General features: G+C 39.8%; 1 protein-coding gene across 2 annotated transcripts in view; it reads right to left on the minus strand.

Annotated features, from left to right (window-relative positions):
• Positions 1-1,672: 1,672 nt before the first annotated feature.
• LOC125917033 (RCC1 and BTB domain-containing protein 1) overlaps positions 1,673-27,745 on the minus strand; it is a 38,200-nt gene continuing 12,127 nt past the window's right edge. For both annotated transcript variants that reach the window (XM_049623283.1, XM_049623282.1), the window contains exons 4-12: positions 27,010-27,176; positions 23,144-23,302; positions 20,421-20,528; positions 19,189-19,331; positions 18,011-18,201; positions 13,813-13,939; positions 11,470-11,621; positions 10,794-10,924; positions 1,673-4,567 (exon numbers count right to left, since the gene is read on the minus strand). In XM_049623283.1, coding sequence (XP_049479240.1) covers positions 4,427-4,567; positions 10,794-10,924; positions 11,470-11,621; positions 13,813-13,939; positions 18,011-18,201; positions 19,189-19,331; positions 20,421-20,528; positions 23,144-23,302; positions 27,010-27,176 — 1,319 coding nt within the window. In that variant the 3' untranslated portion in view covers positions 1,673-4,426. The remainder of the gene's footprint in view (positions 4,568-10,793; positions 10,925-11,469; positions 11,622-13,812; positions 13,940-18,010; positions 18,202-19,188; positions 19,332-20,420; positions 20,529-23,143; positions 23,303-27,009; positions 27,177-27,745) is intronic.

The following is a 27,745-nucleotide window of genomic DNA, read 5'->3' on the forward strand; positions in this document are numbered from 1 at the left end:
GCTCAACCGAACCACCCAGGCGCCCCAACTATGCTTCAATTTTCAAAACCATTGAACTGTACACTTAAAAATGGTTACAAGGGGGCACCTGGTTGGCTCAGTCAGTTGAGCATCTGACTCTTGATTTCAGCTTAGGTCATGATCCCAGGTTGTGGGATCAGAGCCGGTATCTGGCTCCATGATGAATGTGGAACCTGCTTGAGATTCTCTCTCTTTCCCTCTGTCCCTCTCCTTGAACGTGCTCTAAAATAAAAAATGGTTAAAATGGTAAATTCATTTATGTTTTACCACAATAAATAAGAATTCTGAATATAAAAAAAAACTACAGAAGACTCCGTCCAGATGCACTGAACGAAGACTTCTCCTGGTCCAGGTGACGACTGTAACTTCCTCTCCTGCTATTATATCCCATAGCAAAGCTTATCTGAGTTTTGATGTCATGATCTTTACTTAAGAGAAAACCTTTGTCCCCCACTTTACCTTCAAATTTAATCTGTCATTCCTACCATGGGAGGCAACTTGGCACAAGGGAGCAACATGTGTTTGACAGTCACTAAGTAAGCAAATATTAGGCAAACTATTAAACCTGGGTTTGTACTTGTGCTATGTCATTCACTACCGAAAAACTTCAATCAAATTACTTAATCTATCTGAGCTTAACTCTACCTACCTTATGCCTTACGGTACAAAACGTGGACACTAAAGAAGAAAATATGTGAAGCATAGGGCATAATGTCTGGCACCATGGGAAACAAATGTTCTCAAACACACACACACACACACACACACACCCTCTCCTTGCCCACGTTTCCTCCTAATGGGCCCTGGCTTATGTTCTCCATTCTAACCAAACTTGCTAATGGTAAGTTCTGGAAGGCTTATCAGCCACCACCTCTAAGCCTTTGCTTATGCCACTTACCTGCTGTTTTGGAATGAGTGAGAAGGACATTATCTTCAGAGCATCTATTTCTCATAATAAGCTATCAAGTTTTCTCGCACCACCTATTGTGAAAAATTGTTTATAAATATGTTTTTACATTAATTCCTCAACTTCTCTCTCCCCTCTCCTAATAACTTACACGCTCCTTGAGGATAGGGACTGTCCTTCCCTTCATTTATAGGTACAAGGATCCAGATGCATTTTTCTGCTGTGACAGTTCAATCGTATTATCTTTCAGTAGGAATAAAACCAAAAGATTTTTTTTTTAATTTTTTTCTTAATGTTTATTTTTGAGAGAGAGAGAGAGACAGAGAGAGAGAGAGACAGAGACAGAGACAGAATGTGAGTGGGTTAGGGGCAGAGAGAGAGGGAGACACAGAATCCGAAGCAGGCTCCAGGCTCCGAGCTGTCAGCACAGAGCCTGACGCGGGGCTCAAACTCACAAGCTGTGAGATCATGACCTGAGCCGAAGTCGGATGCTCAACCGACTGAGCCACCCAGGTGCCCCAAAACCAAAAGATTTCTATGGGAGTAGGGGATACAACTGAGAAACAGGTGACCTGTTCACTGTGGTACCTGTTTTCAGCCTGATACCTGCTAAGAATCATAGTACCAGTTTTTTTTTAATGCTGGAAAAATACATAGAACATGAAATTTATCAAGCTAACCACCTTTACGTGTGCAGTTCAGTGCATTACATACATTCAACACTGTTGTGTTGTCACCACCACCATCCATCTCCATAATTCTTTTTTTTTTTTTTTAAACGTTTATTTATTTTTGAGACAGAGAGAGACAGAGCATGAATGGGGGTCAGAGAGAGGGAGACACAGAATCCGAAACAGGCTCCAGGCTCTGAGCTGTCAGCACAGGGCCCGACGTGGGGCTCGAACCCACGGACCGTGAGATCATGACCTGAGCCGAAGTCGGCCGCTCAACCGACTGAGCCACCCAGGCGCCCCTCCATAATTCTTTATATTTTGCAAAACTGAAACTGTATCCATTAAACATTAGCTCCTAAGTCCTCTCTCCCACCTCCAACCTCTGGCAACTAGCATTCTGCTTTCTGTCTCTGTGAATTTGATTATGTTAGTTACCTTGTGTGGGTGGGATCATGCAGTATTTGTCCTTCTGTGACTGGCATATTTTACCCAGCATAATGTCCTTGGGGTTCATCCAGGTTGCAGCATGTGTTAGAAGAACTTCCTTCCGTTTTAAGGCTGCACATTACCGATTTTTGAGAGGGAAAAACAACTCTGCATGTATGTCTTGACATTATTTATTAATATGTCATTCTAAACATTACATAAATACAGCCTATATACTAGAGTATCAAATATTATTCCAGTAAGAAGTTCAAGAGTACATTTAGGGTTATCTTAAGAAATATGAATACTTTGGCTTTCATTATCACATCAGATGAAAAAAACAACTCAAAGAACAGTTTTCATTTCCTGCTATGATTAACAATGAAACCAAGTAGAAAAATAAGAGTGTATTAAAAAAAAAAAAAAAAAGATACTCAAGTACTTCTCAAAGAACATATTTCCATTTTCTTCACTACATACACACTCATACAAATTACTCGGTAATCTGAGAAGTGGTTCTTTACCTATATAAGGAACCTCAGTAAATATTTGTTGAATGAATGAACAATCTATGGAAATGGATCTACTACTTTAATTTGTGCTTTAAGTTTTTTTCAAGTAAGAGCAATAGTAAACATACCGCAGTTCTTGTTTTGTCCAGATCATAAGCCTATAGAACAGTGATTGTTATGAACACTACCCATCATAGCTAATAATCAAATTAATGTGCATTCATCAACCTAGTAAGAAAAATTCTATCATGTTGCAGAACTAATCCTAAATAATAACTGACTGGGCTTCAATCACTTGCAACATGGTCAAGAAAAGGGAGCTGGGACTTCTAGGTTTGAATTTATCTCACTTATCAATGAATTCCTATCTTTGGGCCCTCACTCCCACCCAAACCCTCAGACACACTTAGAAACACTGCTAAAAATAGTAGCTGCAGCATATCTTCACTCTCTTGTTAATTTGACTCTGAAAATGTATTTGGCCTCCAAGTTCAGATGAGGGACCTTCCAAACAGGAAACCGTTCACTAAGGGAATGCCCACAAATGGAAATGAGTCTGTGAGCCAGAGAGAACAAAGATTTGTTCTTACAGCAAGCTCAACAGACACACACGATAAAACTCAGAGTTGAACACTCTTCCTCCAAAAGTCATGTTCATAACCAGACCAAAAAAGAAACGGGGAAAAAAAAAAAAAAACAACAACTTGAACTTAAAAGGACCCTATTTAAAAGGATCTTTTCAGGGAAATCATAATTTTGATCCTTTTTCAAAGTTATATTGTGCTAAATATTATACCTAACACAATCAAAAGACGAGGAAATAAAAAACGAAAGCTGAAGTTGCAAACAAGCAAAGGTGTGACACTTGGCCTATAGATAAAAGAGAGAAATTCTATGAAGTCCTGCCAGAAAGCTGGTTTTAAGAACACCTTGTGAGTCAGATGTAGTGGATCTGATCGTCTAGCAGCCATAATTTAGGAAGGCAAGAGTATGCTGAATATGCCATTACTTTCTTCTCATGATTAGCGTTTATGGGGGAAACGGTGGGGAATCAAATTTAAACTTCAGCTCTTAGACTGTATCTTAATAAAACAAAACACTGTTGGAGAGTAGTGGATACTCTATATTGACCTCTGTCCAAAGTTTCTTTCAATATCAACTTTTTACAGGTAGTCCTAAATTACTACTCTTTATGGACTTAATTCTTAAGAGAAACCTTGGCTAGCCTACAAGTTTATCTTTGCATAATCATCGTAATAGGTTTAACTCATATTAAACTGAATATTGTTTTTTGATACGCGATGAAGTTAAAAAAGGTCCTCAGTAGTACAAACACACACAAAAACCTCAAACTATCTTCACTACTCCTTCACAGTACGGCTAGTGAACTAGCAACTGATGCAGCATTTCAACAAGCCCCAAAGTCAGCATCTTTAATTCAAGGTGGGGCCTCTTATGTCTATCTCACAGTCCACAAACCATCCCAGGTCCTGGGGTCGAAAGGGTTGTTACTATGTGAGCCAGGAGAATTACCGCAAACTTCTCCTTTCCAAGTTCAGCAGTTCCTCTAATCAAAAACAAAACAAAACAAAACAAAACAAAACAAAACACAAACGACCAGCTAAACTTTCACCCCTTTACAATGTTCTAGCCAAATTAAGGTCACATTTAAAATGCACATATCTGGAAACAAGACTTGTTTAGAACGGGTTCAGGAAAAGCTGTACATCCTTCATACATTCCTACACGGAGAATGGTGTCTCAAGATGTGAAAAACAAACAAGCTGACGGGTTCTTTACCTGCAAAATTACATCACCCGTAGAGCACAAAGCAGCCACCATGGCCAGTGCCCCAGAGCATTCACAAAACCCAGCAGCCTGGGGCTTCAGTTCTTAAAGGCTCCACATTTACTGGCTTTAGCAATGAATTCCTTTAGCAGAGGGCCATCCATTTGCCAAAATGCTGCAGTCTGTGTAACTTCTGTCAAATGATTGATGCAAAACTTAAAGCAGAATTCTTCTAAATCCTGGACACACACAACAAAAATAAAAACAAAAAGAGGCTTTTTTTTATTAACTTTGATCAAATTACTTCTATCCAAACCCCTCATCCCAAATCTCTCACCCTCCCCTAGAAAAGATATTTGAGGCCAGAAACCTCAAACTAAGCAAACAAGTGACTGTACATAGGTAGGCATCAGAAAAGCACGTACTATTGAGGCGCCTGAGTGGCTCAGTAGTCGGCTGAGTGTCCGACTTCAGCTCAGGTCATGATCTCACTGAGAGTGAGTTCGAGCCCTGCGCCGGGCTCTGTGCTGACAACTCAGAGCCTGGAGCCTGCCTTGGATTCCGTGTCTCCCTCTGTCTCTGCCCCTTCCCCACTCATGCTCTGTCTCTCACACACACAGAAATAAACATTAAAAAAATCTTTTAAATAAAAAAAGAAAAGCACGTACTATTTAGTCACAACACAGTAAGTTCAACAGCTCCCCTACGTCAAGTCTGACTCTCTAGAACGTACACCCATTCACAGAGCCTATGGGGGGGCAGCCTCCGCATGGCTGTCACACAGCCCGGTCACATGCAAAGACTTTAACGAGCTGAACGCATACACCTGAAACCAATACAGTATTATACGTCAATTCTTCTTCAATAATAATTAAAAACAAAGCTGAAAGCAACTTTACCCCAACGTATGTTTGACCATAGTCAAGTCAGAGAAAAGAATTAAGATGTGGGTTATTTAGCTTAAGGAAGACCTTAAGAAATACAAAAGTGATGAAGAGATGTCCTAAGGAGACACATTAAAAAAAAAAAAAAATCCACAGACCTTAAATTCACTTTCACGCTCTCCGAGATAAAAATGCCTTCACTGTTAAAGCCACAAAGGAAGACACACTCCCACTCCCACACGCTAATTTCTCAGATAGTCGGTCCAGAGGAAAATATTCAGTCTGGAGTTTTCACTCAGGAAAAGAAGTCATCAGCTACCGACATTCAGAAGTAACATATACAAGTGGTAAACCAGAACAACTTAAACATTTCTGCCAATGCTAACAGAGCCTTTCATCCCCAGCAAAACACTACCATGTTTGTTCCTTGAAACGCCGCAACACGTATTTATTAAATCCATTAGGTACTGGAATGTATACAAAGACTAACTATGTAACAGCAAATCACACTAAAAGCTCTTATCACCAACACCTTGATTCTTGTAACTTTGCCAGCTACACTGAAGGTCAATACTCAGGGTTCTATCAAACCAGGAACTGGACAACATTTAAACTGCAGCGTCTTGGCTTCATGTTTCCAGCCACCGTGAAATGAGCATGTCAGGCAGAATGGGGAAGGACCCACACAAACACAGAGACGCGTCTCCTTTCTACTCTCTCATTGCAGACCCCTGCGAACAAATACTTCCCTATTCTGAGGGTCCCTCTGTCCCTAGCTGAATGATGTCCCCTTCCAGTCATATAACCAGTAAGAGATAAACCACATCTAATGTGTATCAGCCAGCTGCTGACAGAGTTTTGCTTTCTAGACAATTCACAATGCATTTAAAGTATCAGCACAATCTCCACATCCACGTTTTTAAATAAGAGATTCCCAGTGGGCTGAAGTACAGCTGAATGTTCCGTGTGTTATAATAAACTATAATGTTAAACTATATTAAACATTCCCTCTCAATTATTGAAGAAAAAGTCCTACTCCTGGTATAACAACCCAATGATTAATACACAGCTTTGGGACTAAATTATATTCCACAAGGAGAGAAAAGTCATTTTTATCTTATTTATCCAAAAGAGACAACTAGTTTATCTACACATATTTTAGGAAGAAATAACCAGTCATAAGCACACAAAGTCCCTCAAACCATCTAATGTATCAGATGAGGATCTTTAAATATTGACTCTTAATTATACAATTTCAAATTCAAAGAAGATTGCACTAAATTCTGGCACTGTAAAACCTTATTATAGTGTCTACAGATCCGGAATTCAAGATCTTCAGAGGTCAAACAATGAGTATATCCAAAGACTATCTTGAGTATAAACTCTGAAGAACTTTTTATATAGCACAGGTACACAGACGGCACCTCTAGTTATAAATCACTTCATACATTTATGAAAACAGCTCTAGCAAACTGTCTTCCCTTCCCCTCCAATGAGTCTGAATTGGTAAGATAGCTCAGTATTCAAAAAATGTTTAGCAGTTTCAAACATTACAAATCTAACTAGAGAATCCTGAAAAGAACCTAAAGCTGGGCTGTTTAAAGAACTTATTTAATAACTGACTCTTGCTTAAGGCAGATCTATGGAAAAGGAAGCACTGAGTGCCCTTGGAGAGAGAAACCGGATATGTAAGCTCACCTGCATGAACAGAGTGGCACAGTCATGCAACTCACTTAGCAGCCAATGCCCTGAGCCAGCCTGCCTGCCTCTGATGTGTGAACGAGACCAATATTTTCCTGATAATTCTTGAATATTTTGAGAACCTACATGATCTGTTCACCTCACTCTGCAAATGTATCACATCTTCAATTATCCAGAAAAGAAAATACAACACTTACCCAACTGTAAGTTAACTGTAACAGAACTGCTGGGCTTTGTATAAAAGCTTATATATGTTTAACTGTTTATATAAAACATTTCCAAGAAGAATAAAAAGGATTACTTGACCCGTAGATGAAAAACGTTCATAATAGAATGAAAGCATCTTCTTAAGGCCGACGGAATATAAAAGTGGGAAAGAGTGTAAAATCAGGGGCTCTAATACAATATTTTTGGTATATCAGAAGTAATTCCATATTCATGACATTTTGTGGTGAAATTATTATAAAGTGGCTCTGAGGCAAATCAGATAAAATGTCAGATTTGTTGTAATTAGCAAGGAAGATCAAAATAAATTGCTACTCTAATTTATAAACTCATTCCAAATTTTTCAATGTTTAAATTATTCCAATAATTTATATATTCCGAGAATAAGTCATTTTTCCTTTCCACAGATCTTCTTAAAACACAATCGATGGTCTAAATATCCACATTTTAAAAAATGCTATTGCAGCCTAAATGGAGTTCTTATCCAGTCTTGAGTCCTCCAAAGCTAAAATAGTCGAATGCTAATTTTTCTATGGAAGGCTACTTGGCCAGGATGAGACAGGCTACCTATGTGTTACAAGCCCCCCTTGAGACATATTCTGGATGGCAAGAAATTGTGAACCACACCTAACTTTGCCCAAAATTATTGTTAAAGTAGTAATAAAACAAAACCCCAAAACTGTAAGTTTAGAATTTGTTTCCTAGTATATCAGGTACAAAATATTCCATATCAAAGTGGTCTCTGGTTTTTAGAATGTACTTAAAGTCTTTTTTTTTAATTTTTTTTTAATGTTTATTTATTTCTGAGACACAGAGAGAGAGAGAGAGAGAGAGAGAGAGAGAGCGTGAGAGCATGAGTAGGGGAGGGGCAGAGAGAGGGAGACACAGAATCAGAAGCAGGCTCCAGGTTCCGAGCTGTCAGCACAGAGCCCAACGCGGGGCTCGAACTCACAAACCGTGTGATCATGACCTGAGCAGAAGTCGGTCCCTCAACCGACTGAGCCACCCAGGCGCCCCTACAATGTACTTAAAGTCTTAATAGGACAAAATAAAGAAAAGGCACTCTCACTAACCAAAAAATACTTTACTGATCACAGAAAACTTTTAATTTTGGAAAGAAGAAAAAATGCTGACCATTTGGTTTTAGCGCAAAACTTTCAACACCCATATCCCAAACTAATTCTGGAATTAGATTCCTGGCCTTATATTTATTGCTTCCAAGAGCAAAATCTTAGGACTTAAATTGCTAAGCAAGGAGGATTTTCTGGAAAACTCTCCACTCTGGTTCAACAAATAATACTTCCCTCCCAGCTATTTCTCCTGATGTTCAGATACACTAGGGGGTGCCTGAGTGGCTCAGTAGGTTGAACAGATCATATCAGGTCATGATCCCAGTGTTGTGGCATCAAGCCCCACGTTGGGCTCTGTGCTGAGCGTGGAGCCTGCTTAAGATTCCCTCCCTCTGCCCCTCTCCCAGCTCGCCTTCTCTTTCCAACAAACAAAAAAACCCAAAAATACACAGAAAACAAACATTTCCTGAAAAGAAACAGTATAAATAGAAACATTTCAAAATTTGTGTAATAAGATACAAACTATCTTGATACAATGTTTTTTTCACATCTACTCCCTTGATGGCAACATTTATTTGGGTTTGTACTGGAGGAATTCTGAAGTGCTCCTCTGCCGGGTTGTTCTTCACGTAAAACTTGGAGGAAGACTGACAGTGCATTCAGAATGCCGGGGCTCCACAACAACCAGAAAAATCTTCCTAACTACTGAGCCAATACATTTTTGTTGCTTTTATGTGTGTCATTTGCTGCAAAATTACCTTGTCAAAAGGGGGTATGGAGGAACCACAAGAACTTAGAGGAAACAGAAAAAATGTGAGAAGGTTGTCTCCATCTTCCTAGCATTTCAACCACAGAATGAAGGCAAAGTCATCTAGTCTCCCTAAGCGGAGCTTCTGAAAGTCAATATCTTGGTGGTAAATTTCCAATCTTAGTGGTAGCTTCGCATCAACTTATAGATACAGCTAGTAGGTTTTATTTTTACATTCTAAACACTTCATTTATTTACTTACTACATTCTATTGCATTAAGGGAAATACAAGGTAACTCCTAGAAGAATCCCCCCCCCCCAAAAAAAAATACAGCCTAAAAAGAAAGAAGTGATTCTTTCTGTTTTTGTCTTCTACGTTCCAAGTTTTCTACATTGAATGTATTAATATTTGGGGCGTTTGGAGTTTATTGTTTTCTTCATTTTTTAAAGGACACCTTCATGGCAAGGTGTTTCACATATATTCACTCATTCATTAAACTCAGCATACATTCTTGAGTGCCAACCATATGCCCACACTGTGCCAGACTGAGGGAAACACGTTTGCAGTCTCAAGCAAGAGATGGTATCTAATGTCTATACTCAGCATGAGAAAAATGAAAGCTAATTTAAAAAAGTGATTAGCTGGCACAGGCAGAAGTGCCATAAGGTTTTTTCCTGGAAACTTGATGGGATAGGTTTTAACTTAAAATGAGAAATTTCCAGCAACTAGAGCTGAGATGTTTGCCTCTGCCCAGGTGGTTCTAACTGGTTTTAATCAGCAATATCCTAACCCCTAGAATATGGAACTCATTAGTAGTAAGGAGAAGGGAGAGATCCAGAGAAGATGCTAAAAGTGAATTACCAAATGGACAGAAAGGGCACTGACCAATTTAAAGTTACATCACTAGGTAGAAATGCAACCTAAAGAAAAGGGCACTTCTAATAAACAAGTTCATGGTGTCACAAAAAAGGCAAGAAAAAAATCTAGACATCCATTTCCTATTAGAAATAATTTAATCACCAAATCTGCTGTCAGGCCACAGACAAAGTCAACTATATTTGACCTTAGCAAATATTTATGATAATATAATTTCAAATAAAAATAGGATGCACTTTGAAAATACAAAACGTAATGGTCCATTTGGATCCCTAAGTTTGATAAAGGAGAAGATCCCTGCAGGTGTTTGGTAAATCTCAATACCGCGTACTCTGCCTTGTCAAATGATGACAAAATACTACCTCTAAGAACGGGCTAATTGTGTCATTAAAGGTGTATGCCTTAGCTGGACTCCAAGGCTGTTGCTCTCTACCTTATATTCTCTATAAATTTATAAAACCAACCGTACCAGACTTTAGTTCACTAATTATCCTTAATGTATCCTTCAGGTGGTACCATATTCATTCAGTTCAACAAACATTTATCATCCAGTGTCTACTATGTGCCACGCACTACAGAATAGAGAATAAGAAACAGTTCTGCTCACAAGCCTACAATATGATGACGCTCTGATTCTTAACTTCAAGAAAACATACCAAATGCAAAATTTCAGACTCTCAAAAGGCCATTCATTCATAGATTCTTTAGAGACCCATGAATCCCAGATTAAGAATTCAATCCAGTGCAAAATCAACCATCCACAACAAACACACAAATAAAAAGGAGTCCAGAGCAAGCTCTTCGCACATGAATCATTATGAGTTACAATTAGACAATGATAGAATTTCAGAGCATACACAGATACAAAATTATTCATGTTCCTTGTCTCATGCAAGAAAAGGGTGGGAGGCAGAGCACAGGGAGCTGGAGGGGTTGGCTTCAGTTTGCTGTTTATGTTACCTCTGCATCGTATCTGACTGCAGCAGAGAATAATGAAAAGGCATTCTCCACCGTAATTCCACGCTTGATAATGTGCTGACAGAGCTTTTTCAGCCGGTTTTCACAGTAAGACGTGGCCAAGTCCAAAAGACCTAAAAACAAAAAAGAATTTCACCCCAAGTTTATGATACTTTCCCCTAATTTATAAACATATATTTCATTTTGGTGAAAAGAGTTATGGAGATGAATCAAAAGTTTCTTAATGAATGCTACCCTAAAGGTTATTAAATAGATCCTCTTTCTCACTCCCCTCCCCACCCCAGAACAGACCTCTCCTACACTCGCTTTATACAACTTCCTCTACAGTACAAAAGAAGGGGAATAAACGGAATTGCCCCCCTTCTTTTGTTTCCAAGAGGATACACGAAATGCATTATCAACGTATTAAAAATTAAAATATTACAAAATTAAAAATTATTAAAATTAAAATAAGTCCATAGCCATAAATAAACTAGGTCTGTAACTGTGAACCGTAACAACTTATACAATACTATTTTTAAAGACATTTACTTCAAATATTTTCTAAAAACCATGTAAAAGCCAACTGAGCTGAAACTCTTTACACTTCAGTACTGTGAGAACGTGGAGGGAGAGACTTTTGCTCGTGAGGCCTGGCCCGTCCCGGTGGCTGAGGTACCTATGGCATCTTCAGGTGGCAGGTCCACTGTGTCTGTGTAGAGGTACTGGAGGAAGGCACGGTACACTGGGTAAGAAAACTGGTCTATTTCTATCACCTCCTTCATATCCTCATTCCAGTAAGACTGGAACATGGATCGAAAGTGCTCACACCTAAACAGAACAAGCAAAGTTATCTGACGAACTTGACGAAATCCAACAACTCTCATAGGTCTCCCTACCTACTACTATATTCAGGCCCACACTCACAGGCTTAGGAATCTTCAGCTAGCACAGGCTTTCACATTCACCTTCTGAATCGATTCACTTGCATTTTCTGATGGGCATCTCCTATTAAATACTAAGGATTCTAAGTAGGGCCTAGAAGTACCCAGCCCTTCAGGTGCACCACTCTTTGCCTTTGACAGTCCTCATCAAGATCAAGGATTTTGCTCCCTCATTTTTCTTAAGAAGATTATACAGAAATGCATTTTAAACAATGAAATTAAAGGAAATTCAGAAATGAGAGTTCAAATCTTTGACGATACATCAACATCATTCAAATAACTCATTTGGTTTTTAATTTTCAAGTAATCAGCATGTTCTTAAAACCGCTTTCAATGTTAACTGGATCACATTTAGGCTGATGATTATCACATTACCTCACATGACAATTTTCCTCCTTTTCTGACTCATCTCCAAAACAGCCATCAGTCCTATTTTGTTCCTCTGCTTTGACCTGCTCCCTCTCCAATACACCCAAGTCTGTTACTAACTTACTCAGAAAAAACATTCACTAGGAAAGTGGGTCTTTTTATGTTATATTTGCATGTAAAAAGCCACCTTCATGCAAAATTGATTTCTAAAACTGGGTTTTCTACATATTTCAGTTTTAAAAAATCATCTTTTCAAATCCTTTTAAAATGAGATATGGTATAAATAAACAGAATATTTTCAAAATCCATTCACAACCAAAAGAATGGCTCCATCTACATAAGAAATTACTTCATCTGAGAAGTTAAAAGAAATAGTTGTCTAGGCAAGGAATGACAAATGGGTCAGAAAACTATGCATGAAAGGAACAGACTAGTTGACCACAGGTTCCCAGAAGAAACATTTCCAGTCTATAATTTCATTCCTTTGGTTCAGATATTTACTCTCTTAGTAATGAATGATCTATATGGCTTTTAGGTTCCCTTAAAACGTGTTATTTTGTAAAGAGGTTTTTAACTACATTTCAAAAAGGACCAGTTTAACTCTCTATGGTCTCACTTCATGTGCCTCCTTCTCAGTGATGGCAGCCTTAGGGGGCAAGAGTCCAAACTGTTATTAATAAATACAAAGTTCCCTCACATTTATACAAATAACTCCCACCATTTACTATATCCAAAGATCGTTCCTTTATTTATTTAAAAAAAATTTTTTTTAATGTTTATTTATTTTTGAGACAGAGAGAGACAGAGCATGAATGGGGGAGGGTCAGAGAGAGGGAGACACAGAATCCGAAACAGGCTCCAGGCTCTGAGCTGTCAGCACAGAGCCCAACGTGGGGCTTGAACTCATGGGCTGTGAGATCATGACCTGAGCCGAAGTCGGCTGCTTAACCGACTGAGCCACCTAGGCGCCCCTAAAGATCATTCCTTTAATTGGGAATCACATGTCCCTCAGGGCCAGAGGTCCATCACTCCTGACCATGAGAGTTTCTTGATGGGGCGGGGAATGAATCTTTAAGAGGACATACACACTTTAATCTCTTGTATTTTTTTAATCACGTAAGTAAATTTGTCGATAGAAATAAGAATTCATAAGAACCTCATTTAAAAAAACAATATAGACAGGGAGCCTGAGTGGCTCCATCGGTTAAATGTCCAACTTCAGCTCAGATCATGATCTCGCGGTTCATGAGTTCAAGCCCCGCATCAGGCTCTGTGCTGACAGCTCAGAGCCTGGAGCCTGCTTCAGATTCTGTGTCTCCCTCTCTCTCTGCCCCTCTCCCTCTCGTGTTTTTCATCTCTCTCTCTCCCTCTCAAAAATAAATAAACATATATTTTATTAAATATATATATATTATATATATATGTATATATGTACACATATATGTATACATATATATTTATATGTATATAATATACATATATATATTAAAAATATATATATATAAACAAATACTTCTACCACATTATGCTTTTTCAAAAAGGCACACGAGTGCACACTCACACACACAGATAATGCATGGATACTATCCACAAATATAGTAAGTAGCGTCATTTCTCTCTACTACCAAGGCTATTTCTTAGCGGTCACCAAAAGGAGACTGCAAAAAGAAAGTAAGGTTATCGATGTCTCTAAGCTCGTGCAAAAATACCTGATTTTCAAAACAGCTTTATGGACATGGATATATTTCCCATCAATTCTAAACTTCAGATCAGCAGTTTCCGGACTATCAAATTCTTTCTTCAGTGATTCAGCAACTGTTAAAAAGTCTTCATGCTCTGAAAGCAACAAACCCATTATTAGTACATAAATCTGAAGAAATGTGCCAGAGATAAGAAAAGACTTCTAAAAGATAACCATTAGCAAGGTGAATAACTCAGATTTTTTTCAAGTTTGTGCCTTATTTGACAAATCAATTTCACCATATGAAAATACGTATCTTAAGTCTATAAACTACCAAAAAATATGTACGTAGTTGAAAAGGCCAATTACCAGTCTTATATATGAAGTTAGACATTTAAAAATGTATATTTTTTAGGGGTGCCTGGGTGACTTGGTCAGCTGAGTGTCCGACTTTGGCTCAGGTCATGATCTCACAGTTTGTGAGCTCAGGCCCCACATCAGGGAGAGCCAGCTTGGAGGTGGGAGCCTGCTTCAGATTCTGTCTCTCTCTCTCTGCCCCTCCCCCAATCTCTCCCTCTCTCTCTCTCAAAAATAAAACATTTAGAAACTTTTAAATGTATATTTAAAAAAGAAAAGAAAAATTTATAGGCAGTCCATGATTGTATCACTGATTGGTTCTCCCAATGTTTACAGCATCGCCAAACTGGAAAAAGCCCAAATGCCTATCGACGGATGAATGGATAAAGAAGATGTGGTATATATATACAATGGAGTATTACTCAACAATCAAAAAGAATGAAATCCTGTCATTTGCAACTACGTGGATGGAACTGGAGGGTATTATGCTAAGCGAAATTAGTCTGTCAAAGAAAGACAAATATCATGTAACTTCACTCATGTGGAATTTAAGATACAAAACAGATGAACATTAAGGGAAGGGAGGCAAAAGTAATACAAAAACAGGGAGTGGGATAAAACATAAGAGACTCTTAAATACAGAGAACAGAGGGTTTGCTGGAGGGTTGTGGATTGGGGGATGAGCTAAATGGGCAAGGGGCATTAAGGAAGACACTTGTTGGGATGAGCACTGGGTATTAACATGTAGGGGATGAATCCCTGAAAGCTACTCCTGAAATCATTGTTGCACTATGTGCCAAGTAACTTGGATGTAAATTTAAAAATTAATTTAAAAAAAAGAAAAAAAAGAAAAAAAACTTGAGTGGTTCTCTTCCAGGGCTAAGAATTTATCAATTCTCCTTGACTGAAACACTGAAAACACCTTTGCTCTGCTTTGGGGTAGTTTCAAGGGGTTGGTAAATTCAGCTCCAGGAGCATCAAGAAACAAACTTACCACTAAAGTAGTAATGCTAAGCAGTCATGTTCTTATGCAGAAAAACCCTTTTTCCTAGGTATGTGGAATCTAAACATCCCTATTAGCCCTAAATATTAATGTACAAATAATCCTTACATGCTATCTAAAAACAGAGCAAATTTACTTAGTAACAATGTATACTCAAAGGGAACAGTTTTACAAAAACATGATCACATTGCCTGATAAGAACTGTTATATGTAAGAAGAACTATGTCCTTATGAAGGAAAGTAAAGGCACTTGTACAAATTATGTAACACCTTACTGTGCTATGTGTGGACAAAGGAAAACCAGTAAAAGGCAGCTAACAGGAAAACAAAGAAAATTCCAGAGGTCACTGGCACTGAACGCAGGTGCTGTCAACACAGGAGACAGGTTTCTACCATGAGATGAGAACGGGACTCCATCAAAGAACTGAGCTGTGTCTCTCAGCAGCCTGCTGCTCTTAGAGGGACACCTATTAAAACCTAGGCTGAAACTTAACAAGTAAGCTCATCCCTGAGCTTTATTATGAGAACCTCCCAAGGAAATAGCATTCACCCAAGCCCTCCCTGGAACTCCCACAACACAGAGCTCTCTTGGCTCTGGCAGAAAGTGGGCAATCTCTCAAAAGTCAGGCTTTCCCCTCACCCTGTAACCTGGATCTCTGGCAAACAGAAGAAAGGAAATGACTCAGATGGGTAAGGAGTCCAGGAACCTAGACTGCTACCCCACCCGTCCGCAAAACAGCTTTGATCGGTGCCTCCACTTCTGCCATCAGTCCTGAGGGTTGAAGTAACCCTTTTCCCCATTTTGGTTTCTGACAAGTATAACAACTCCCTTTAGAGAAGAAGTATTCTTCCGAGGTGTGATTTCACCATCTTTCTTCCTAACACTCAGCTGAGATCATAAACTGAAAGAGAAAACCCTTCTGACTTTTAGCAGGTGGTAAGAAGTCCTCTACGAGATATTCTGAATCTTATTTTTTCCAAACTTAACATTAAAAAACGTTACAACTTTTCTTCTGAAAAGGATGTCTTCTCAGGATTAGACTTCTGAGAGGCAAGTACCTGGAGAAGCCTTTTATGAACGGGTCCAGGTTAAGTAGCACTTGGGATCTGAAGATGTACATAGTGTTTGGCTGTCCATGCTATACCTATGTGTAGTTATGGCTAAACAGTCCCATTCTGTGAATTAAATATTTTCTAATCACAACATTCACTGCAAAAAAATATTGTATTATAGTTAAAAAACCTGGAAATGTTTATATCACATTAAATTGAGCAGCAGCTTAACTCTTCCTAAACATACTCTTTGCCCTCGTGAGCACAAACACTGGTCACCTGATGATGGGACAGCCCTGGCCAGCTGGCTAATACACCTGAGCATGACACATACTACAAGACTGGTCTTTAATATCAACTGCTAAGCAACCCAAACCCCACAGTTGACAAGAGCTACATTAATTTCCAAGCACAGGGGCCATCATGATCCACTTATTTCCTCTGCATACAAAGAATAACTTAGAAGAAATACATCCCAAAAAATGCAGAAATGAACAAGAAATAAAAGAAAAAGAGATTAAACCCATCTTGTTAATGGCTACTCAGCTTTCTGACACCTTACCATTTTTCCATCAATGGACGCCTGAAGACAATATTTAGAAAAGGGACAGATTATGCAACCAAAGATCACCCTAAATTCCAGTACCCTTTGCAATAGCTCGGTTTTTGTGCCCTTCTGAAATAAAAGTATTTGAGACTGGTTGAAAGACAAAGTGAGAAAAAGAAAGTGGAGTTAACATGTCACCCTTTAAATTACGAGTTTTTACCCATGGAGGAGGGGAAGGAAAAAAAGGAAAAAAAAAAAAAAAAAAAAAAGAGAGAGGTTAGAGTGGAAGAGAGCCAAAGCATAAGAGACTCTTAAAAACTGAGAACAAACTGAGGGTTGATGGGGGGTGGGAGGGAGGGGTGGGTGGGTGATGGGCATTGAGGAGGGCACCTGTTGGGATGAGCACTGGATGTTGTATGGAAACCAATTTGACAATAAACTTCATATATTGAAAATAAATAAATAAATTACGAGTTTTTAATTTTTTTAAGTTCATTCTGGTTCATATTCAATTATGTAATAAATTTAGTATAACAAAAGCACTTAAAAACAGGTTACTCAAATATCTGTACACAAATGTTTATTATGGCACTATTCTTAATAGCCGAAAGGTGGAAACCATCCAAACATCCATCAACAGATGCATGGATTAAAAAAATGCGGTCTATACATACAACAGAATATTATTCAGCCATAAAAAGGAATGGAGTACTAATATATATACTACAACATGGTTAAGCCTCAAAAACATTACATAAAAGCAGCTAGACACAAAAGGCAACACACTGATTTCCTTTATATGAAATATCCAGGATAAGTAAATCCATAGAAAGTAAAAGCAAAGTATGTGATTGCCAGGGCTGGAGAAAGGAGAATGGGGAGTGACTGCAAAACAGGTACAGGGTTTTCTTTCAGAGTGATGAAAACGTTTCAGAACTTGATACAAATGGTGGCTGCACAACACTATGAACGTACTAAATGCCTCTGAATTGTACACCCTCAAATGGTGAATTTTATGAACATAAATTTCACCTCGATTAAAATGAAAGGGGCACCTGGGCGGCTCAGTCGGTTAAGCGTCTGACTCTTGACTTCAGCTCAGGTCATGATCTCGTGGTTTGAGTTCAAGCCCCGCATCGGGCTCTGTGCTGTCAGAGGATTCTCTCTCTCCCTCTCTCTCTCTGCCCTACCCCTGCACATATTCTCTTTCAAATAAATAAATAAACATAAAAAAAAAAAAAAAAAAGTAGCCCTGAGCTTTCTTACCTACAGACAGGAGGCGCCAAGAGACAGCAGGAGTGGCGAAGCAGGCGAACACGTCGTCGGTGCAGGAGAAGTGCGTGAGGTGAGGCAGGATCACGGACTGGCCCCGGCACTGGCCCCACATGTACACATGCCCGCCCTGGGTCTTGGCAGCCGACGTGTGGGCCGAGTGGCAGGCCGCAATCTCTACTACCCTGAAATGTTTTAAGAAAAATGCATGTAATTTATTTATCATAGAAGCCTACAGCACAGGACACAAGGCAGATAAAAAGGCCATGCTTACAACACTGCAAAAAACAGCCCAGGACTGAGGGACATTAGCTTCAAGTCATATGGACAGAACCAAAAGATCACAGCAAGGGTATTGTGTTTTTCCCTTGCTTGTCACCCCACTTCTCATCCTGACCTCATTCTGAATTAGGATAAATAATACATACTGTTGAGGAAAACTTGGAAAAAGGGACTCAAAACCAAAGTAAATGAGGAAAGTGGACAGAGAGAAACTGTCTTGACAGTTCTGGGGGCTTAGACAGTATGAAAAAAACAAGAACAAAACACCGCCTTCAATATACCACCTCCTTGACACAACTTCTTCTCACAGCCTCTAAATAAGCGATGGCCTTGGGGTAATGGACTCTACACACCCTTATCCAAATGGACATCAAGCCAAACACATTTCTCAGTAGGCTTCTTAGGCACAGTCCTGCAATCACAAGTCAACACTCTAAAGCTTAGTGGGTAAGACCTCAAGATTTGGCTGAACAAACAAAGCATCTATTCCAGTGAGACACATTAAATCAAATCAATATTTAAACAGAAAATCTCCTTTCAAAAGCAGATTTAAAAGTTGTTTTAGTTGGCTCAAAGGAAAAGTCTACACTACACTCAATTTCTACATGGCGACAGACCCCATTTTACTTCCCTACTAAATGAGCCACAGGAAATGTGAGAATTATATCAAGATGCGTTAATGCCTATCAATCACAGGAGGTTATTTTAGGAAGCCACATGAGAATCCTATCAACCGCATGTCCATTCTGGCTGCTACTCAAACTCTTTTGTTCAAAATGACAATATTAATAAACAGAAGCGTGACAAAGCCAAACACCGTAGCTCCAGCACACAGAATCCCAAATCCAAAAACACACACATAGTCCCGACACATGGTACAGCCAAGTTACCTTTCTTTCTCCACCATGATGTGTGCTGGGCTTAGCAGGTTATTTTTATTGCCAGTTCCCAGCTGCCCATACGTGTTAGCTCCCCAGGCATAGAGCAAGCCCTCATCTGTTAGTGCTAGAGTGTGTGCATAGCCGCAGACAATCTGCAAGTAAATTTAAATGGTTACCATAAACAGGAAAACAGGAAGGGCAGGGAAAACATCTACTTAAAGATTACAGCCAGCTTCTGCAGAATGTCAACTCATCATCAGGTGTGGACTGACATTCTCTGGAACATTAAAAAAGCATTAGAAGAGCCAAAAATTGAGGCATCTGGGTGACTCAGTTGGTTAAGCATCTGACTTCGGCTCAGCTCATGATCTCACGGTCCGTGAGTTCGAGCCCTGCGTCAGGCTCTGGGCTGACAGCTCAGAGCCCAGAGCCTGCTTTGGATTCTGTGTCTCCCTCTCTCTCTCTTTGCTCCTCCCCTGCTCACACTATGTCTCTCTCTCTAAAATAAACATAACAGGGGCGCCTGGGTGGCTCAGTCGGTTAAGCAGCCGACTTCAGCTCAGGTCATGATCTCGCCATCCGTGAGTTCGAGCCTCGCGTCGGGCTCTGTGCTGACCGCTCAGAGCCTGGAGCCTGTTTCGGATTCTGTGTCTCCCTCTCTCTGACCCTCCCCTGTTCATGCTCTGTCTCTCCCTGTCTCAAAATAAATTAAAAAAGGTTAAAAAAATTTTAAAAAAATAAACAAAACATTAAAAAAAACAAAAACAAAAACAAATATTGAGACTACTGGACTTTTCCAATAGTTTTTTTAATTTTTTTTTTTTTAACGTTTATTTATTTTTAAGACAGAGAGAGACAGAGCATGAAGGGGGAGGGTCAGAGAGAGAGGGAGACACAGAATCTGAAGCAGGCTCCAGGCTCTGAGCAGTCAGCACAGAGCCCGACGCGGGGCTCGAACTCACGGACCGCGAGATCATGACCTGAGCCGAAGTCTGATGCTTAACTGACTGAGCCCCTCAGGCGCCCCAATAGTTTTTTTTTTTTACTTGCCAACACTGATGTGTCACCAGCATGGTGTTCCTTCTCATCGTGAGAATTTAGGAAAGACAGAATTTCAAATGTGAAGGATGAAGGCATACGGCATTGTCTGAAAGGATCTACTAAAGGGTAAACGTCCAGTGTTTCTTCGAGTCGGAGCAGGGGAGCTACACGGGAGCAGCAGTGAAGCCCACCACACGTACCTGGTTCACACACACGCTGTGCAAAGCTGCCACTCTCACAGGGGTCAGCTGATTGCCATTGTTTCCCAAGCCTAGCTGACCATTGCCATTGTAACCCCAGCCATACACCTTAGAGAGAGAAAGGGAGACAAGAGGCTTTTAAAACAGTTAGTAAGAAGGAAGATACAAAAATGCCGTCCACCTAAACAAATCAAGTAAGTTTTCACTTCCAAACGCCCATATTCCTACTCTATGTGATCCTACTGGGGATCTCCAAATGGAAGATTATTTTGTTGGGGGGGGGGGGGGATAACAGAATTTGGCATCAGTTCCTCCTCCATACCTTACTGGTTGGATAGCCTTGGGCAAGTCATTTATTCTTGCTTTATACACGAGGAAGTTGATGCTGCTTAACAATTATTAAGCACCCTTTGTATGTCAGGACATGATAAAAAGCACTAGGAGTAAGTTTTTGGTCGCAGTTTAACAGGAAAGATGGACACGTGCAAACTTTTTGCAGCCAGGAGGCGAGTGCTATTCTAGAGATACAATCAAGGTACTACAGGAGCAGAGAAGAGAAAGGACTTAGCTACAGGAAGAAAGTTTAGGAAAGACTTTTCAGAGAGCAGAGATTTGAGCATGGCTGAAGGATAATAAATGGGAGTAAAGTATTCTAAGGAGAGGGCAGAGAATGCGCTGGAAGCAGGTTCTGAAAATGAGGAGGTGGTCTGCTGGGACACATCCAGCACAGTGGCAGGACAAAAGACTAGAAGGAAAAGTAAGGGCTAAAGGGATAAAGTGCCAAAACACACACGAGGGAAAAGTAGAATGCATGTAAGGGTCTCCCACAGAAATATTTCAAAACAGATTCATATTCACATCTTGGAAAGTTCCTGCTGGCGGCACATAAAGGTGAACAGATTAGATGAGACTACAGGCAGGACAGCCATTCAGTAGCAAATGAGCTCAGACAAGGGTCGAAACTAAGGCAGTGACAGTGGGACCAAGAGAGAGGGAATGGACAGGAAAGAGGTTAAAAAGACATAACACAATGTCTTAGATATCTGGAGAGGGGAGTCATCAGCTGAAAGTAGTCGAGCTGGACAGAGGTTTGCCAGCGGTGGTGAAGGTTTAGAACAAGCAAGTGTGGGACACAGGAAAAAGCACTGAGCAGGAACAGACTAAAGGTCTGGTCAAACGAGAAAACTGAGGTGTCTCGTGGAGTCAAAGATGGGGTTTTTCAGAGCAATGTGACAGAGGGGAAAGAGGGATATAGAATTTAGGGTACTAGCAACAGACGGTGAAATGCACTTTCCATGTCGTTAAGTGCAAAAGGTTTTAACTTTCTGCAGAGAAATTTTACTACAGCTATCAAAAAAGTTAATGGCATACACCCTAACCCAGAAATCTTATTCTTGGGAACTTATTCTATAGATTACTTACATAAATGTACTAAAGATACACACACACACAGTAACACAGAAACTCAGTGCTGCAATGTTTATAAGAGCAAAAATTTAGAAACAAGAAATTTCCATCAGTAGAGTTTCGGCTGTGGGTGATCCAGACAAGGAAAAGTAAGGAGCCATTATAATGGAGAACAGCTATAAATGGTCTGATAACAGATTCAGGTAACTGTATGTGTTGTTAAGCAGGAAAGGTGCAGAATAGCGGAAAAAAGCAGTACCTATAATAATCCCATTTTTTATAAAAGATAATTATATTCACCCATATATAATTGTTTTATAGAGAAAAGTTCAAAAGGATATACATCAAACTATTAACAAGACTGGAGAAAAGGTATTCGCTTTTTATTTTACATGCTTCATTTGCTTTCCTTTGTGAAAATAACCACATGATAATAATTTTAGGATTAAGTATATTTTTAAAAATAAACAAGTAAATAATACCAGGATGGAGGATGTCTGATGACTAGCCCAAGAAATTCTAAAGTCATCAAAGATGACAACAGGATTGATGAAAAAAGCCAGTTAACACTCTGGTAAACATGGCATGACAAACATGACGGAAACTAATGGAACACTGTGCATCCTGCATTTCAATTAAACACACACACACACACACACACACAACAAGCTCATACATACAGAGAACGGATTGGTGATTTCCAGAGGTGGGGGCTGGGGGTTGAACAAAATGGGTAAAAGGGCTCAAAAGGTACAGACTTCCAGTTATAAAATAAGTAAGTCATGGGGACATAATGTACAGCATGATGACTACAGTTGTAATACTGTATTCCATATCTGAAAGTTGCTAATAATCTTAAAAGTTCCCATCACAACAAAAAACTCAGATTCTCTTTCCCTCTCTTTGCCCCTCCTGCGATGCGCTCTCTCTCAAAAAAGTAAACTTTTTAAAAATCATCAGTTACCTTTAAAGACTGCACACTTGATTTTTTCATTGGATGAAAGAACTAGTGTCAAACTCTTTATTACATTAAATCACAAATACCTACGAACATTAGACTATTTGGATCTCACAAAAAATAAATAAATTTTAGACACATTGGAATCCTTACTTGCAGATCAATCTTGGCATCTGAAAATTCACAGTGAGAAGCAAACACCCTCCAGATATTCCTCCATCAGAAACCAGTTAACTATCAATGAAACTCTAGAAACAAAGCACTCTTCCTTCCATGATCTCATACATGCTCAAGAAGGAAAAGGTACTTCAGTGAGACAGGTGAGGTGAGGAGAAGGGAGAGTACAGAGACAGCTCACCTCCCCATTGTCCAGAACAGCCATGGATGAGGTCTGACCACAGGCAATGCCAACCACCCTCTTAATATGTAAACAGTTTGTAACTTTTCGAGGAGTTGGTTGATTTGTTGTAGATCCTGATCCGACCTGGCCACAGTTGTTATACCCCCAAGCAAATACCTATACAAGACATGGGAAAAAGAAAGAATTATTAGCATTAGGGTGAAAATTCTAGCTGTGACGCACGTAAGTAATCATGAAATAAAAATAAACCCACTTAATGAATATTTACAATGTGCTACATGGCTCTAAATGCTTTCCATGTGTTAGCTTATTTAATTCCTATAGTAATCGCATAGGGTGACCCTGAGGTAGATACTATTTCACCCCCATTTTATATATGGAAATAGAAACAGAGGTTAAGTGACTTGCTTCAGGTTCTACAACCAATAAGTAGTAAACGTGGAATCCGAACCCAAGAAGGTCTAGCTATGCTCTTAACCACTATGCTACACTGCCTCTGTAATTATAGCAGCCATACATGATTTTGTAATCTGCCATCAACAGGAAATAAAGTACATACCACAAAGCAGCAGTGATATGAAAAATGTGCCTAACTCTTTGGGCACAGATGTTCTTTTTTTTCTTTTCCTCCACAAAAAGCTTTCAAAATTGTAAGATGCTTTTTCCCTGTCTCACTAATCATCAATACTGAACATTATATAACCTTTCCTGATGAGTCACAACCATCACAATTAAAATTATCAATCACAGTTACGTGTCTGTCATAATACGGTAAGGCTCACAAGTACTAAAGAGATGTTTGTCCCTATGGAGATGACACCAGGTTGTTAGCTTATTCTTGGTTCTATTGTCTCTCAATTCTCATTTGCTGCCTGTCAGCTCCAAGCAGCTCCCCTCTTCAAATGCATCCTGCCTGTGATTTGCCATAGTGTGAAAACCAGAATTCTAGAGACACAAATAGAGCTTTGAGCTTCTTAAAATCTAGTAACAGAGATGAAAAACAAAAAACCACCTCAAGTTAATTACCAACTGATCCTATCAAACAAAAGTATGACCAGAGAGAATTAGGGGAGGGGCTGCTGGCAGCCCAGGCAATTACTTCCTCCAAGACTAGAAGAATTTCTAAGGATCCATCCCTTTCATTTGTCTGCAGGAAGTGGTCCTCACACATCATGAGGTGTGGCTTCCATGATTCTTTCTTGTGTCGCACTTCCTATCTCCCCTCACCTGTCTGATACTGCCCCAGGCGACAATAATAAAACCTACAGCTGGGGTTTAAAAGCATATGCACTAGAGGTTCATTTCACAGGAACAAAGAAATAACTGCAGGGGCGCCTGGGTGGCTCAGTCGGTTAAGCGGCCGACTTCGGCTCAGGTCATCATCTCGCGGTCCGTGAGTTCGAGCCCCGCGTTGGGCTCTGTGCTAACAGCTCGGAGCCTGTTTCAGATTCTGTGTCTCCCTCTCTCTGACCCTCCCCTGTTCATGCTCTGTCTCTCCCTGTCTCAAAAATAAATAAAACGTTAAAAAAATTAAAAAAAAAAAAAAAAAAAAAGAAATAACTGCAAAACTTCCTCAAAGTGGATTCACAGGAATATCTAGAATAATAATGCAAATATTTAGCACAATTATCCAAAGTAACATATACTTACAGTTAAAATAAACAAGGAATCCAGGCTGTACAAATTAGGGAATTCTAATTTTAACCAACCATTTTTCTGGCACTTCTCAAATATCCCAAGCTCCCTTGTAATGCAGCTGCCTTTCATTTTAAAAACGGGGACTGGGGTTCCACTAACTAAAAACAGACTAGCATGTGGATTTGGGGCCTAAGACCTGGGTGCTAGGCGTAGGTCTAGCACATCCTAGCCATGAAACCTTTATCTCCCTCCACTTCTCTGGTTTCTTCACCCATACCCTGTCCTACATAGTAAAATCACTGTTAACACTGAGGGATTCTAAACACGAGAATAATATGATCTCTGTTTCAGAAATCACAGGGGGCACAGAGGTGATACTTGACAGGTAGACCAATCAAAAAGCTATGGAATAAAACAGATGGTGTGCCTGGGTGGCTCAGTCGGTTGAGCGTCCAGCTCTTGATTTTGGCTCAGGTCATGATCTCATGGTTCATGGGATCAAGCCCCACATTGGGCTCCATGCTAAACGTGGAGCCTGCTTAAGATTCATTCATTCATTCATTCTCTCTCTCTCTCTGTCTCCCTCTCCCTCTGCCCCTCTCCCCCGCTCATGCTCTCTTTCTCTAAAAATAAATGAAATGAAATGAACTAAAATATAAAATAAAATAAGATAAAAATAAAATGCTATGGAACAAAAGAGACCATGGCAATAGCCCAGGCAGATAGCAAGACCTGACCTATGGTTACATAGATGAATAGAAGCAAAATGAGATGAAAGATTAGAAGGTAGAATCAATAAGATGAGCAACCTTAACTTGGTGGGGTACAGCACCTACTGGAATGTTGGTAAAGTTATTTTCTATGACATCATTACTATTACTGAAAACAAAACAGACCTTAACTGATGGGGGTCATTAAAAAAAAACAAAAGTACAGAACACTGTCATACACATCTGATTTGTCGTCTTAGCGAAGAGCAGGGGACTCAACTGCCTTGAGGCTGAAATCTGTTATCAAAAGAGTGGTCCTGATCACACAGAAAAAGAGTGTGTCCCCACATGTTTTTAGCTGTGCACAGGGCTGCTATGTTTACACTATACCAAATACAAATATGGTCATGATTTTATTTTTTTAAAAGCAAGGCACTTTCACAATAGCCAGAAGTTGGTAACAACCCAAATATCCAACGGATGAACAAACAAAATATGGCATATACACACAATGGGATATTATTCAGTCTTAAGAATGAAGGAAGTTCTGTCACATGCTACAACATGGATGAACCCTGAGGACATTATGCCCAGTGAAATAAGGCAGTCATAACCAGACAAACACTGTATGATTCCACTCATATGAAGTCCCTAGAGTAGTCACTCATGGAGACAGAAGACAGAACGGTGGTCACAAGGTGCTGGGAGTCGAGAGTCACCATTCAGGAGGTACAGCTTCAGCTTTGCAAAATAAAGAGTTCTGAAGATGGCTGGTGGTGAGGGCTACATAACAATGTACTTAATGTTACTGAACTGACATTCAATAAATCACAATGGATATAAAAATATATACATATATAATTTGCCATCCTAACCATTTAAGTGGTTAAAGAGACCATGGCAATAATCCAGGCAGATGACAAAGCCACTGCACAAAGCAGTCCTCACAAATCCTGAGGTCTGATTTCCACAATTCTTAAAAATGGCTAGGACAGCAAATTTTATATTATGTGTATTTTACCACAATTTAAAAATAAAGAATAGGGGCGCCTGGGTGGCTCAGTCGGTTAAGCGTCCGACTTCAGCTCAGGTCATGATCTCACAGTCCGTGAGTTTGAACCCTGAGTTGGGCTCTGTGCTGATAGCTCAGAGCCAGGAGCCTGCTTCAGATTCTGTGTCTCCCTCTCTCTCTGCCCCTCCTCCACTCACGCTCTGTCTCTATCAAAAAATGAATAAATGTTTAAAAAAAAAAAAAAGAGGGGCGCCTGGGTGGCGCAGACGGTTAAGCGTCCGACTTCAGCCAGGTCACGATCTCGCGGTCCGTGAGTTCGAGCCCCGCGTCAGGCTCTGGGCTGATGGCTCGGAGCCTGGAGCCTGTTTCCGATTCTGTGTCTCCCTCTCTCTCTGTCCCTCCCCCCGTTCATGCTCTGTCTCTCTCTGTCCCAAAAATAAATAAACGTTGAAAAAAAAAATTAAAAAAAAAAAAAAAAAAAAGACTAAAAGCAGGGCACTTACCTCTCCATCAGCTGCCAGAGCCATTGAATGATGTGAGCCACAAGCTACTTCAACCACTTGCTTGATCAAGAGATTGGTACAGACTTGGATGGGAGCAATGCCTTGGTTGGTCGTCCCATTCCCAAGCTGGCTATATCCATTGTGGCCCCAGGCATAAACAACTCCATCTATACAAGACGGCCACACACAAAGAATCAACTCAAGAAGGAATGGTAACCCCTGTACTTTCTTTCCCAGACTTTACACAACTCATTCTCCAACCTTCGTTTCCTTCCATTGCCTCCTTCTCCCTATAGAGTAACCACTGATGAGGGGTAAAGGAAAGAAGGACAAATGAGAAAACAGGATAGACAAATGTAAAATCATTCAAGCAAGGACTTAATACAAGCAAAGAAATAAGATCAGCTTTATGGTCAAAAGTCAGTTTACATATACAAAAATTAGACTTTCTGAACACACTGATTCATCTCAGTGGTTTCTGTGTCAGGTACCAAGCAAAAAGTAGAAGACATAAGAAAGCTTAACACTAATCTTCACTATCATTTTGCCAAAAATCAGGGAACCATTCGTGTGTGTGTCTGTGAGAGAGTGAGAGAGACTCTCCCTCACAAAGTACAGAGGAAAAGAGGTATACTTTTTGTATATACTACATACAAAAATCCAAAAGCTTCTCTCAAACAGACTATTACTGGCATCAAATCTGGCTCAATTTCTCTCTAATGACTTTATCTTTTTG

Source organism: Panthera uncia, unplaced genomic scaffold (genome assembly GCF_023721935.1).
Source record: "Panthera uncia isolate 11264 unplaced genomic scaffold, Puncia_PCG_1.0 HiC_scaffold_1418, whole genome shotgun sequence".
NCBI classification, from domain to species: Eukaryota; Metazoa; Chordata; class Mammalia; order Carnivora; family Felidae; genus Panthera; species Panthera uncia.